The sequence below is a fragment of the Etheostoma cragini genome, chromosome 22, assembly GCF_013103735.1.
Source record: "Etheostoma cragini isolate CJK2018 chromosome 22, CSU_Ecrag_1.0, whole genome shotgun sequence".
Taxonomy (NCBI): domain Eukaryota; kingdom Metazoa; phylum Chordata; class Actinopteri; order Perciformes; family Percidae; genus Etheostoma; species Etheostoma cragini.
Window position 1 is genome coordinate 8804862 of NC_048428.1, and position 15361 is coordinate 8820222.

Here is a 15361-nt window from a genome sequence, read left to right on the forward strand (position 1 = left end):
TGTAGATTGCCTCTCACTAACAGTAACTATTTCAAATTATGGGTCAGCTTTTCGGCACTGCCAAGGAACACACTTAGAAAACCTTTAAGAGAAGACTTTCTGGAATATTTCGGAGGCTATTTTCGACCAAATCTAATTCTGTTATGTAAACCTATGGGAATTACCTTTTTGGGCACTCTTTTTATACTGCTTTCAACACAGGATTCCCACAACTGGACATGATGCAATCCAAAGCCAGACGTGTTTCCATTAGGAACACAGAGACTCATAGCAGTATCATATCCGGGACACAGGATGTGACCAACGGAGGAGAACCAATGTCATTTGCAGACAGCTTACGAGAGCTGCTGCAGCAGGCACCTGTGCTGGGAAAAGACAGCGGAGAAAGGGCTCTCCCACATGATTGGAACAATCCCAGTATCAAGCCTTAAGGGATAGAAATCGGAAAGCCTCTTGCCTTTTCATCTGGATGGCTAATAGAGAGGAAGAAGGAATAAAAAACGGAGGAAAAGAGAAATAACGAGAATCTGAGAAAATGCCAAATAGTCAAAGGACTAGTTATGGGGGTGGGATTGAGAGAGAAATTGGATAAATGAAGGAAGAGTATTATGAGAAATGATTACGGTGTTTGTGGATTACCATGACAACTCCCGCTGTATCCCAAGTGTTTTGTGTTCTGCATGCTCTCTGCTGGATCCAGGCAGATGACTAAAGCTGTGCCAAGTCTCTCGAGGTATCAAAAGATTTGGAATTACCATCATTTTCCACAAGGCGTGCACTTTCAGGGTCAGCTGCCTTCTCACTCCTTTAAACTCATCCGCTGTAAACAGGTTGGATATTGACAGGTGCAACTGGAAATGGCTGTTTTTTTTTACCAAAAAAAAACAGCTTCAAACAAAAAAAAAAAAATGGCTTCAAACATCATGAAATTGAATCTTGAGTATTGGTAAAAAGTGCTAAATTCAAATTGAACAGCAGCAATACATGGATTAAAGGATGTGGTGTTCACTGGTTAGGTTATAAGATATCAGCGTCAGCTATAGAAAATGTTAGCATACAAACTAAACTTGCAATATTTGCTTGACATTGTTAGCATGTTAGCATGCTGACATTAAGGAGCAATAAAAAATACATGCACATTTCTCATGTCCAATGGGATGGGTGCTGAATCAAAACGATAGCATTGAAATATCCTGTAATGCTGATGTTAGCATTTAGCTGGGCCTAAGTACAACCTCACAGACTTAAGTCTTGGTATCCTTAGGTTTTCTGGCAGAGAATGATCCTTTTGCAGGCTAACCAGAAAACTTTGTACAACTTTTTCTTCCTCTATTTCCTCAACTTGGATCGTCTGCTTGATGTAATGTGTGAATGAACATTTTCGTTAAAGATAGTGTAATTAAATGACTTCCTTTTCTTCAATGTGCGGTAGTTCATTTCCTGTGTAAAATGCAAGCACGTTGACATTCTGATCTTGTTTACATACCTCTACTGGTGATCACAATGGAGTTGTAAGCAGCACTGTCATGAGGCCATCACGTGCCATGTATTGTCTTCTCTGTCTTTTGAAGTGTAAATTAGTTGCACAGCACTGTAATTTGGGGAACATTGAGGTGAGACACAACAGGTGGTGACAGGGCCCACCTGGACTTGGACTCTGCCTCTCACGGCAAGACACTTCTTGGTCCGGAGCCTTCACTGTAAAAGCCCCACTTCCTGCTGGTAAAGCCATCAGGATTGTGAGGGGGTTTAGGTGGGGCAGAGAGAGGGAGAAGACAGTAGAGGACGAGGAATATGAGAGGAGAAGAGAAAACGGGCCCAGACTCACTGACAGCCTGAGGTTTCCAGATTGCAAGCCAGCCACTTCCGGCTATCACCATGTCCACTTGTGCCTCAGTGGGAATGGGATGTTTCACGCTCAGCTGAATGTAGCAGAGCTTGCAAATGAGTCATTATAATTTACAGTAGAACCTTTGAAAACAATACGTTATGTTTTTGATATTTTTAATGTTCTAATTAACCATCATTAAAAGAAGACAATGGGCCCAGTCTCTGAAAAAGAAAACAGAATTTACTTACTGTGTCCTGGTCCGACAAATTAAAATGCTAGGTTGTTCTTACATGTGCAATGCACCCAAAAATCATTTACAACCTACAAATCAAACGGCTTTCATGAAGGCTTGAAGCTACAAGGAAAGTAGTGATCTACAGTGATATTTGACAGTATTTCAGCCGGACAATAACCAATGAGGCTTCACTTTGCCTGAGCATAAGCCGTATATAAAGACTGCTCATGGTTTTATTCTTTCTGGACATTCTGCATGACACGTCAAGAGTGCCCCAGGACCTGCCTTCATTGCGTCAAGGTTTGTTTTTATTTTCCCCTGCTTTTTGAAGAAAAAAAAAGGAAATTATAGATGCTGTCACCCACTTACTGGTACTCCCGCTTGCTCTCATGGAAAATATAAAAGGGGCCCAGCCTCATGGAGGTCAGGCTGACATTGCCAGTGAGAGGTGGCCAAGTCACAAAACAGATGTTTACTGTTTTCCTAAGGATGATTTGTCCTCTGCTTCATACTGACTCAGGTCCAACTACAACCCAGGTCCCTTTAACAGAGCGCTGCATTAGAGTGGGCAGGCACAGGCACAATGCTTGAACCAGGTGTTTACGTTTTACGTTAAAAGTCTTTTATTGTACCCGTGCTTCATCAGTCCTCAGGTGCTTTAGGTGAGGTTATGATTCCGACAGGTGTCTGGATTCATCCGCTCTCAAGCAGATGTGCAATAAAATGATCAGATGGATCACTCGTAGGAAAGTTGTGCCTGTGTGTGTGTACTCTCCTGGATGTATCTCCCTGTGTAGGCAGTGAGTAAGAACCAGTTTTAGGAAGCCTCTGAGTGTTTCTGTGTGTGTGTGTGTGTGTTTGTGTCAGAGCAGCCAGCACCTTTGAGCGTCCACAGAGGAAGTCATGGACCCGGTAAAGGTCTCTCCACAGAAGCCATTAAGCAGTGCGTCTGCTGGAATAATGTGTTTGACTTGGCTGTGCGGCAGCAGCAGGTGCTGGGAGGACCGCCTGGAGCTGCTGCTCACTGCCTGCTTTGAACTGCAGGCCAGGGACCAGTCTTCCCTTCTCTGTGTCTTTCCCTCCCATCCCATCTTTCACTCCTCTTTTCTTATCTTTGTTCCTCTCTTTCCTCTTATTTCTCTCAGTTTTAATTTTACTGTTGTCATTACTTATTTGCTTTATCTGCTGCGCCTTTAACTGGACATTTTCTCTTCTCCCCGTATCATAGGTGTCAAAAAAGCTTAGTTGTACTCCAGCCACATGTCTGCAAGACTTCAATGACACTACAGAGCAATGAGTACAAGTTTAAATTTACGCATTCAGTGGATCATTAAAAGAGAGGTAGTAAAGGCTTGGAAGTCGCTAAAAAAGAGAGTGTATAGTAGGTGTAAATCTTGTCTTTCCTCACCTCTAAAAGAAAATGTATGACATTTTGGGAAATTGCTTATTGGTTTTCTTTTCAGTTAGATGAGAAGGTCTAAACTACTCCCATGTCTGTGTTAAATATGAAGCCAATGCCAGAAGTTATTCAGCTTAGCTTAGCACAAAGACTGGAAGCAGGGGGAAACAGCTAGCCTGGCCCTGTCTCTAAGTAACAAAATCCACCTACCAGCACCTCTAAAGCTCACTAACTAACAGCTAAGCTCATACGCTGCTGGCTGTAGCTTCATATTTAGAGTAGAGACATGAGAGTGGTATCAACTTCCTCATCTCTTTTTTCTTGTTGCAAGAAACAAGTGTGTTTCCCAAAATGCCACACTACAATGTCTGTTTTGTAAAAGGGGCACCCTAGTTTTACCAACCCAGTCTCACATAAAAATGTACACTGACTATTGGTCCAATGTGCAATAACGTAGCTTGCCTTAAACCGTTTCTCATGGTTTCTTTCTACCTAAGTGGGTGCAAAATCCAGGCTGTTTTAAAGTATCTGGTTTAATACAGGATTCTACATTATCTGCTAAATGACACACAAAACCATGTTAAAATCTAATAAGATGTCATGACACCCTGTGCTTAACATGGGCATGCAGTGGCATGAAGTAGATGAGTCATAATTTAAGCTCTGGACTCCCTTCCTCTGTTTCTTTCTCCCTTGGCCTCAAGGTAAAGCCATTAGGCTTGAAACGAAGCAGCAGCAGTAGCAAAAGCAGCAGCCCACTTGGGTTCAGAGAGACAGGGGAGGGAAACGATGAAAAGTAAAGCCCAGGGCCGTCCCAGGGCCCTGAAAGAGAGTTGCCTTTATTGGAGGAGCCCACTCCCATCCAGTCCTCTGCCAAGAGCCCGGGCCTCCCTGAAGAACTTTGGGATCAGAGGCTGACTCACATTCAGATGGGGTTTCATGGGCTAGAGCCGCTAGAAACACACACAGACACAAAAAAAACACATCTACACAGAGGCACAAACAACTGTGCACCTTGTTCCTCCATCACCCGGCTGCATCATTGTTCCGTCAGTAAGGATGGGGTTTTTAGCTATGATCCACAGCAGGGAATCTCTGTCTCCTGAATGGGTACACACACAGGCTTGTAAAGCACAACTGATTGATTTATTGGGTTTCAGGGGCTGAGGTAGGTGGATATAAGATGCTCCTTGGAGAGCTCATTGTGAGATCATTGATTGGGAGCTAAGGCCTCACTCTGAGAACAACTGGAGAAATCCCTCTGTCTTGGGTCCAACTGAAAAATGGTAAATGGAACAAAAGTATTTTTTTAAGGAGTGTTATGCTTAGTTAGCAATATGAAAAAGCTTGTCTTTTTCTCTATTACACTTTAGCCTCCCAAAAAATGTTCAGGGATAATCCTTTTTTTTAGGATGCCTACCATTTATCATAAGCTAGACACTGAAAGAAAGAAGAATCCCACAGTTACTGTTATTTGCAGTTGATTCACATTATTTTTATGAAGTTTATATGGATAACAATCATTTTACAATCTATTATGTGTATAGTTAGTTCTTAAAAATCTCGAATTGATGAAAGGGACAGATTTTGTATTGTGAAATGTATTAGGTAGGTTATTTCTTGGCAATGACCTTTATGTTTGTCTACAGTTTAAAGGGACATACAGTAAATTAGGGCTGAACAGTAAGAAATTGTGGTTGCAAACATCTGGAAATCTGGAAACCACCTGTTCACTGAGAAAGGTGATTTCATTGACTATTTGAACTTGTACAGCTGTATCAGTTGTATTTTATAGTATTCCTAATGTTGAAGAAACAGAACTAAATATTCCTTTGGAAAAGCCCTGTGGGCCTGGCTGAAGTTTCACAAAGTCACGTTTAGGGGCGTACACTGAACTCATGAACAATACATTTTCAATTTATAAAGATTTTCATTTTACATACAATAGTTAAAACAACTCTGTTGCTTATTTTGCCAGCCTTTATATTTCTCACCTTTCTCCTCTCTTTTTCATGACTATAGGTCAATACTCAGACAATGATGCTCAGAGCAAATGCTTTTCTCTTTAACAGTATAGTAAATCATACATCTTCTTTCACAACAGGAACATTTAGTTAAATTTAGTTTTTTTAGTTTAATAGTTTATTTGTACTAGTAAAACAATGAAATAAAAAAGTATATACATACATTCATGCATACATATATACTGTAGTTAAACAGGATAAAAAGGCCACGTACTTCTCAGCACAATTTCCCAAAGTTTAAATTTAAATGGAGAATAAATAACATCTAAAGTGCTATTAGCTGGCAGGAAGGTAAGTAGTGTAAGTAAATTGACTAAAGTGAAATCTCTTTAGCTTGTACAGGCTGGATATCCAGTGAGCTAATTATTTAAAGCGGCTGTAATAAATATTTTTATATTTGCAATGGACCACATGACCAATTGTGTGCGGAAGACACCCCTCTTAGTGACAGATTGACAAATATAGGGATATGGTTATGGTAACTATATTTAAGCATCCACCCAAAAGAACTAGGGTCCTATGAATGCGGTCATGAAACTGCAGCATGCTCTATTGCTGGAAGATGCTACTTGCTACTGCAGGCAGCCATTTTCAAGAAAAAAAACTCTTAAAAAGCCCACTGCACACTTCCTACCCAGCACCAAACCTAGTGGCTAGCTTGTGAACATAGTTCATAGCTGCTAAAGAGCTACATATTTCGCTCAAGAGTTGGTGGAGACCAAAAACAGAGAGAGTTAATATTGAACGACTCCGAACCAATGTTAACCTTATGTCACATCTGCTGGATGAGTTATTAGTAAACTATGTTTCCTAACAAGTCAGCTATCAACTGAAAAAGGTAATAATATGTCAGTGTTGAGTTCACAGCTTGCTCCTGCCGCCCACAAGTGGCAAAAAAATTTGTTCCTGCAAGTTTAGTACAGTTTGTGAAAGTTCAACCTTTTTCATATAAGCAAACTGTCTTACTTTATTTGGATGCTACAATAATTTCTGTTCTATAGTTTTATCATTGTAATGGAAACAGTCAAAGAGAGATAGAATCAGGAAAATACCTGCCTGGTACAGAAAACAGGGAAAATCAAAGAAAACGGGAAGGTGTGTGGTTGGCAGAGAAGCTAGACATTCCTCTATGGTTAAGGAATCTAGACGACAACAAGCTTTGTTGCAGCTGGTTGCCACTGGCCGATGACAGGCCGTTTTCCGCGTCCTCTCTGGCCATTGTTTGCCCCGTGATTGACTGAAGAAGGTGTTTGTTGTTGCTGGACTCTTATCTGTGTTTCTTGGACCTGACAGGAGCACTGAGCTGTTGTATTACCGAGGCTGTCTGATGAAACTGAACAGACGCAAAACATCACAAAAAGTTTGGCTAGTTGGACCTTTGGCTCTTTATTGCACTGAAGACGGCAATAGAGTGTGTGTCTTTTAAAGAGAGATAATCTGATCAAGAAATCTGGTGAAGGAACCATGCTTCTCCTCACTGTACAGAATGAAAACTGACATGTCACAGTGTCAGCTGTCACCAGAGAACAAATCAGTGCTTGTTAATAAAAGATTGCTAGCAGTTATAGGAAAGTTTAATTGTATTTCCTTTTCTCTCCAATGATTGCTTTTATATGCCACCCAGTGCTCATTTTCTAAGATCCCAGAGTCTGAGACTATCCAGCATGCCTTGCAACGTTCCCTCAGAGAAATATCAATTTCTTAATTTGTTTTACTGCAGCTTTGAGAGCTCTCCCCTTCTTATTTAGAGATCCACTGGGTGAACGTTTGCTATTGCCAAGGAATTCATATTGACACCTGCATTGCCATTCGCCCAGGACCCATCACGGGCTCCCTGGGGTGGTTTTATGCCAGGTTATTAACTTGGAAGCGCAGTGCTTTTGTTCATTGGCATTTTCATTTTGGACTCCTTAGTAATTGAGTAACAGGGGCCCATCATGTAGCACAAAGGAAAGAGAGTGAGCATGCAGAGGCTGAAATTCTCATAAGCAGGGGTGATGAATACCTACTCCCATTCTATTGTTCCAACACAAAACAGTGAAATTGTGTTTCTGTTAGACCTGCTTTTTCTCATCAGTCAACTAAAATGAAAAGGCAATCACGCCAAAAAGAAAATGATTAGTAACGCCAGGTTTGCTGTCAGCGTAATTGAAAACTGTAGCACTCCTCTGAGGTCATGTGTATTTTATTTGTTTTCTTTAAGGAAATTTAACCTCCACTGGTAATTTATTAGTTTTCAAATTGTCAAGCATTAAAGAAGAGTGAATAAATAGTTACATGTCAAGCCATGACATGAGCTACGTTTGACCAATGCTTATACAAGTGTACATTTTATCCTGATAAAGAAGCCAGAGACAAGAATCCACACATTTGCAAATTTGATAACCCAAATGGCCTTGGTCAGGATGTATACAAGACTGTGAACAAAGATCATACTATAGAAACATGGACACATTATCCTCACACAGTGCAGTCTCCTGTTATCACAATTACCTGTATGTTACATGCGCTACAGAACAACCTCACACAAGAACAGCTGCTTCCCACAGGCTGCCACTATGACACTATGCCATTTGTCAGAAGCAATCCCTGTGCTACACCCCTATAACACCAAGCCTCCACCTTTAGAATAAATGATATATATCATAGTGTTAAACATATAACAAATATCTGTCAAATATACACTGCATATCCACCTACCCCAGATATATAAGCAACATGTTATGTCTCTTTAATTCTTTTAATCCAGCACTATTGGATTGCCCTCACTGTATACAATCCTCATAGAGCTGGTTCTTTAAATGTGTATATATGTGCGTACGTGAATCACATGAAAAGTATTTTGAGTGTTATTATTAATAAATCCAAAAACTACTTTTGCTGGATTGCCAGAAATAAGTAAAACAGACCTCACATACTTCATATGCACGTGTAGTTTTATTGACATGTCGAGATTTGGTCACAGTTACAAGCAGATGTTGGGACCATTTAGTGCTGAGCAGCGTTGTAGGCTGATTGAACTCAATTTGTTCTGTCATTCAAGCCAAGCTTCAACAGTTCTGTCGGCTCCAAATTCAGCATTGACTAAAAACAGATCCTGTTGTCTTCAATATATTATCATCCCTGTGATACATTTCATTCTTTTCCAGTGGATGTGGAAAGGCCATTTCAGACAGAGCATCAGATTACATTAACCAACACACCCCATATCTCTGTCCGTTGCCCATACGAGCTCCAGCTGGGTGCTGCTGTTTCCTCCACCGTTTGTGTTGGCACGGGGAACGGCGGCTCCATGGCCCGAGAGCACTGCTCTCCCTTCAAAACAGGAAGAGCACGCTGCGCTCTGATGCACACTGGAGACAAAAAACAAACCAACAAGGGTCTAGAGACATGAGGCAGCAGGCTGAGAAGGATGATAAGGGGAGATTTCAGCCCGTGCCCAACCCCTCTTCTGCACATGGAGTCACCTTACTGGGCGGTATAGAGGAAAGGTTTCTATGGCAGCGGCCTGAGTACATAAGACGCGTAACAGTTTCCCATTAACATTTGACAAATATCTATCCAGAAAAACCCGATGCTCTCTAAAGATCTCAGATAGCTCTAATTTAAGAAATCTAATGCCAATCTACAGTTTGAATGTTTCTGAGTTATACCACTATTTAGGGTAACTTGTTGATCAATACCAATCACTCAACAATGACTTGACCAGGTGTCTGGCTTTCTTTTACTTTCAGCCTGCAATTTAACTTAGAACCCAAATTCCTATGAATGTCGAAATCTGTTGTTGTTGCAATCCCTAGTCCTCAAACAGATGTTGATCTAAATTCCAGATTGCTTAATGTCAAAGTAGTTTGGCAAAGCACATTATTATTATTTACATTAATTATCTTAGTGCTTTGGAGATAGACCTGGGAGCTCTCCCACAGCCTGGTCATTAGGCAGGTCTTTTCTGATTTTGTGTATTTGAAACAGAAAAGAGTAGACCTGGCATTAACCACAGATATGGTCCGGATCTATAAGTACACTTGTTGTCAAGTGTTTAATCCTAAAAGAACCACTTTTGTGCACTAAAATCAGTTCACAAAGTTATCCAAAACCGTGGCTGATTTCTTTTTTATTCTGACATTACACAGCAATGACAAAACTCATTCTAACACATAAATCCTGTACTTATCGGGCCCACCATGCACTTGGTTTAAGATGACTCTACTTATGAATAGCTGACACTCATATGACTCTAACTGCGACCTTTCGTGTACTCTGACTGTTTTTATTTCTTTCCAACAAAACCCAAAAAATAAACAAGGGCAGATGAAAAGGTGCTTTGCTGGCAGAGGTGGGACACGTTTCCGCTTTGTCGCTCCTCGTTAGCTGATGATGGGCTGTCTCCAAATTGGACAGCTGCAGTCACCGAGACGGAGGAAAGGCATGCACACACATGCAGACGTACATCTGCTGGCATGTCAGTGCCCTCTCTGATCTCCGATGCCAGACATCTCTGACTCTGTCACACACACACAGACCGGAGGGTGGCTAAGAGCGAGGGGGGGGGGGGGCTGGTCATAGCTAGCCAAATGGAAAAAAACCTGCAGCTTCTGTGAAAGGGGATACATAACTGAGTTCAGCTGTGTTGTCACAGTGGAAGGGCTCCACTGCTGGCTTGTTTTGTTTTATTCTTATTTTTCTTACAGAAACTCTGTTTTACTTTGGCTGATGGATGAGGTGAAGTCTAAACCTGCTTCTTTAGATGAGACATATGACAGCTGAGGTGTCTGGGAAGTTTAAAGGAGTGTGCGGTTGGGATGGGAAGGGGGGGGTATCTAAAATATTTATTCTATTGTCTGAGATGAACTCTGTTCTCAGCCATGCCAGGAATGTGCCCAGCATGCCCACCCATCAATTAACCTGTCCAACAGCCTACCATTGTCTGGAGCAAAAACAAAACCCTTCATTAAAAGGGCTGCGTCTGTCTGCGTCATCAACCTCCACTTCAGGGTCAAGACCCACACAGACTTTTATATATTAGTGAGTCTGCTGTATAACTGGGGTAAAACAGTATAAGGTGAGTGTTCCAACTGTTAGCCTCAGTGTGCAACTAATATAAATACAAAATGATAAATAGAAATGAACACTTTGTGTTTATCTTTTTTATGTACACATGACTAGACAGAAATTTAAACCAGAAGAACAAAATCTGATTTATGTTATTCTCTGTTTAAACAGCAATGAAAATATTGGATTTGTAACTCATATAAATCCGATTTGAGGTGGCAAAGCAAACAAAAAACAGCTGCTGCTGATCATTCTAATTGGTTTCAGCAAAGGCCTTTTATAATGAGAGTTACTTCACAGACAGTTGGTTTACACAAAGTTAACATCAGAGGTCAAATGTTCCAAACACAGGACGGCTGATGAGGGATGATTTGTTCTGGAAACTGTTTAGTTTGAGCTTGTTTCTACAACAGTTGAGCCGTGCTTTAAACACACCTGCTCAGAAGGGCTCCTTTAACATTTAATGATCTGGCTTTCAGTGCTTAGAATATCTTGCCCTGGTGCTAAACTCCAGGTTCCTTTCAACTAGAGGCAAATGCAAATTTGTCATCAGCACCCTTCAGGCAGGCATCCATTAAAAATCTTGAAATGTTGAAAACTTCACGGCCAAGGAACAATCACATGATTGCTTGTTTAAAAATGACATATTCCAGACCTTTTAGGTGCCGTGAAAGTTCCATTTGCCAAAGAAACTTGTTAGTTTGATGGCCTGAGAAATGCCACGTTGTAAATCACACTTTCATATTGAAGATTTGAAAAATGTGGAGTCTTGTGTAGGCGCAAAACCTCTACGTTTTATGCCAACGGCTGAGTTCATCAATCAAAGGCGATAGATTCGTCTTAAACGTGCAAAAAAACTGACGTGCAGGTCCATAACAAACATAAGCAGGGAATAAGAGAGGTTTGTTTACTCCCCAATCTGCAAACATCAACTGATTAGAGGAGTGAAAACTTGGTCAAGTCCTTCTTCTTTTCACTGTACTCTGTGGTGAGTTGTCCTACAGCCTTGGCGTGCTCCTCATTCACCTCCTCCTTTAATCTCTGCTGTTCTTTAAGAAACTCTGCCCAATCATCTTTCAAACGCTCCATGTTCACCTGCAGCTGCATGCTCTGGAAGACAGCAGAAGATGAGAAATGATGACGTTTGTCTCAAGCATTTATACACAACTCTATAGATGCTGATCATGGATCATGTGGTGTCTGGACACTGGCATTCAGCCTACAAGTGCTGCATATACACTGAGTAGACACAATCATACATGCCTGTACAATCTGCAATACAATTTCTAGGCTATGATAATGTGTCCACCTGCTAGAAGTTCTTTGCCTTGGGTAGTTTTTACCTGCTGTGCCTCTAGCTCCCTCTGCTGGACTCTCTCTGCCATGTGATTAGCAGCCTCCACTGTGGCAAACCAAACATAGTCTTAATATATTATTCAAAACACAACATAGATATAAAAACAACTTTCTTGTGTCATCGGACAATCATAGGAATTCAAAATATAGTACAGTTATTTAAAAAATAGTGTGTTGTTGAATTTCATATATGTATTTACATACACATGCTCACACACTAAAGGTCAAAAGTTTGGACTCCATTATAAACAGAATACCAGCTGGGATCAGTTGCATTGTTTTTTTTAACCAGGGCAGCAGTTTTCAGTGTACATAATTGCAAAAGGTTTTTTCCAATGTTTTTCTAGTTAGTTTTTTAAAAATAATATCTGATTAGTGAACAGAATGTGCCTTTGGAACATTGGACAACTGGTTGCTGATAATGGGAAATGTAGATATTGCATTAAAGATCAGCCAGCCACTCAGATCAGCTGGTATCCTGTCTATAATGGAGTGAAAAGGGAATTTGTAAGTGACCCTAAACCTTTGACCGGTAGTGTATGTATAAAATATACATCTGCATTAGCAATAGACATGACAATCAGCACATTGTTTTCATAATGGCAAACTTATGGGACAACGGTAAACTGACCAACAAATCCTATTGTCTAATTAGATGTCAGGTGAAGCATTAATGACACAATCTTGGCACAAAATTCCAAAGAGTCTGAGAGAGGAGACTTACACCGTTTAACAACATCAGTCAGCATGCCCCCTAAATCTGTTGGCAGGATTTGCTCATTGGTTTCCAAAACCATTTTATTTAGGTTGTCCAGCAGTCTGCTCTCCCTGTGTCCACGTTTTTCCTAAACAGCAGCAGAGGAAAGCTCAGTGTTGTCACACACATATCACATAGTACACGGAAAACACAAGCTTCTTAAATTGCTCTTATTATGCCTATTTTCAGGTTCATAATTGTATTTGGAGTTGTACCAGAATAGTTCGACATGATTTAATTTTCAAAAAAACACCATATTTTTGTTGTACTGCACATTGCTACAGCTCCTCTTTTCACCCTGTGTGTTGAGTTCTCTGTTTAAGTTTGTCACGGAAGTAAAGGCTAGGCTACAACAGAGCTGTTTGGAGAAGTTTGTGAACCTATAATGTGGACAAAAAGATATATAACACAATAAAGGAAAGGGAAAAAAATAAAAAGCATGATGTGAGTACTTTAAGTCATTTAATCTTGCAAAGGCTCTTAACATTAAGCTTTGATGAAAATGAGTGAGACAAACTACACTCATTCACTTTTAAATAACAGAAAAATACTGTATCTTTAAAGTATACAAATCATTCCACTAAATATGTCATTTGGCTAAAAGATATTTCTGAACAAGCCAATCTGCACTAAAAACCTTCTTCCTCTTCTTTCTTGAGGTTTATTGGTGGTTGGCAAACAACGATTTGGTCACCACTAGTCATCACCTGCACTAGTAGAATATCTAATATGAACAATATGCAAAGAATTCAACATTATTTAAATAGAGATTTTCTCACTTACAGTATGAAAAGAACAAAATTCTGTCCTAATGAAATTGATCATAGTAAAAAGAATAATACCACAATGTATTGAAATTTGCAGTTCATTTATTGAGGTACATGGTTAAATCAATGACAGATTACACTAACGTGTGACATTGATGTTTGTACATTTACTGTGTTCCGTCCTGGTGAGTGACGGCAGTGTTGAAGGAAAAACATATCTAAATAAAAAGGTAAACAAATCCAAATATCTTTTATCTATCAGTGGCACTGAACCCACAAGACAAACACCAAGGCACCGTGTTACGTCATCATCACAACTAGAAGTAATTCTAGAATTTTGAAAATGGTCTTTAGCCTTATAAATAACACATTTGTCACGCGGGTACCTCAAACTCTCTCACGAAGTAGCAGACCTCTGCGTTGATGATTGGTCTGTGGTCTAACAGTCGGGACTGGATATCACCCACATCTGCAGCATAAAAAAAGCTCTAATTAGAACAGAATGCCGTTTATTGTCATTATACACATGTACAACGAGATTCAATGAAACTGCTTTTCCAGTGGCAATATATGTAAAAGAAATATAGCAACATGGAATAGAATACGTAGTGGAAGAAAAAAAAAAGGTTGGGTGGGTGTAGGGGGGGTCAACAGTTCTGAGACGCTATTACCATATATAAAAGAAATAAATATGGTTTTATATACAGTGTGTGGGTTATTACATTATTTGAATATTGCCATAAAGTGGTGATCATATTCAATGAGGAATATATATTGGACAATGAGAGTACACAGATATCGCACAGTATTAGAATTGCACAGTATTTCAATATTATCAGTAGTTTTAAATATTAAATGCACAGAAGGTAGGTTGAAGGGAGGAGTGGGGGGAGTTCAAAGTTATGTGAGTTAGTTAAAGCAATAAGAACTCACAGGATACATTTTAACGACACTGTGGAGGTTAGTATCAGGTTTTAAAACCATAATTCAAGCACGCCTTAATAATCTGTGCATGCCTTTTATGTTGTGTTAGCATAGCCTGCGTGCTATAAAATGTAGGCTATCGTTGTGTCAAATATTAACCTACCAACAACCTTATACCTTCTTTGGAAAGCTTGAGAAAGTATAGTGTTTTAAAGATAATCCAAAAATCCTTATGTGTATCACACTGTAGCTGACAGTAAAATATACTAAGAATAGCCTCTTATCTATCTGTAGGCCTGCCTTATCAGCTAATAAGATAATAAAAAGTAAACAGCGAGGAAAACACGCTGACATGCCGATAATGAGAAGGCTTTTTCTGCTGTGGATTTTCACTCACCTTTAGCAATTTTGTCCATTCTTACAAACTCTGCTGGCACGTTAATTTTAAGTAAATTAAAGTTGTCTCCTGGGGAACAGCTAGCTCAACCAACCAGCTAGCTAGCTACTATCTAAGTGCTAGCTAATCACTTGCTAAATGTTCCAAATGCTCAGCTGACTGGCAACTAATTGTGAAAGCGAAAACGCTACCTAGCACACCTAAACTATCAGTCATAACGTAGCCTGTGTTTTGATGACATAGTAAGAAAGACCAACTACAATTTAACAAAAACGTTCTTTTACTAATTGCAGTCATGTGAATGGAAGTCATCTGACTGCGATGTAAATATTTACTACTACTTCCGGGTACCAGGCTATGGACTGAACCAAACGACAGAAAGAGGGGTGTCACATTCAGATCACCTCCTGATCCCCGCTCGTGGTTTGAGCTTCTTCATTTTTTAACAGTCCACTTAAAATACTTTATCATGAATTCTTGATTATGAAGTCTTGATTTTAGGTAAGCTATAGTGACGAGCTTTTAACTCTGGAAGCTTTAGATGTCTGCAAGCTTGTGTGTGTGTGTGTGTGTGTGTGTGTGTGTGTGTGTGTGTGTGTGTGTGTGTGTGTGTGTGTGT

General features: G+C 40.0%; 1 protein-coding gene across 1 annotated transcript; it reads right to left on the minus strand.

Annotated features, from left to right (window-relative positions):
• Positions 1-10699: 10699 nt before the first annotated feature.
• bloc1s5 (biogenesis of lysosomal organelles complex-1, subunit 5, muted) lies at positions 10700-15067 on the minus strand. The gene is made up of 5 exons (XM_034862701.1): positions 14743-15067; positions 13808-13890; positions 12622-12742; positions 11885-11943; positions 10700-11651 (listed from the first exon to the last, which is right to left on the minus strand). The coding sequence occupies exons 1-5, from the start codon at positions 14759-14761 to the stop codon at positions 11478-11480; spliced, it is 456 nt and encodes a 151-aa protein (XP_034718592.1). The 5' UTR covers positions 14762-15067; the 3' UTR covers positions 10700-11477.
• Positions 15068-15361: the final 294 nt, after the last annotated feature.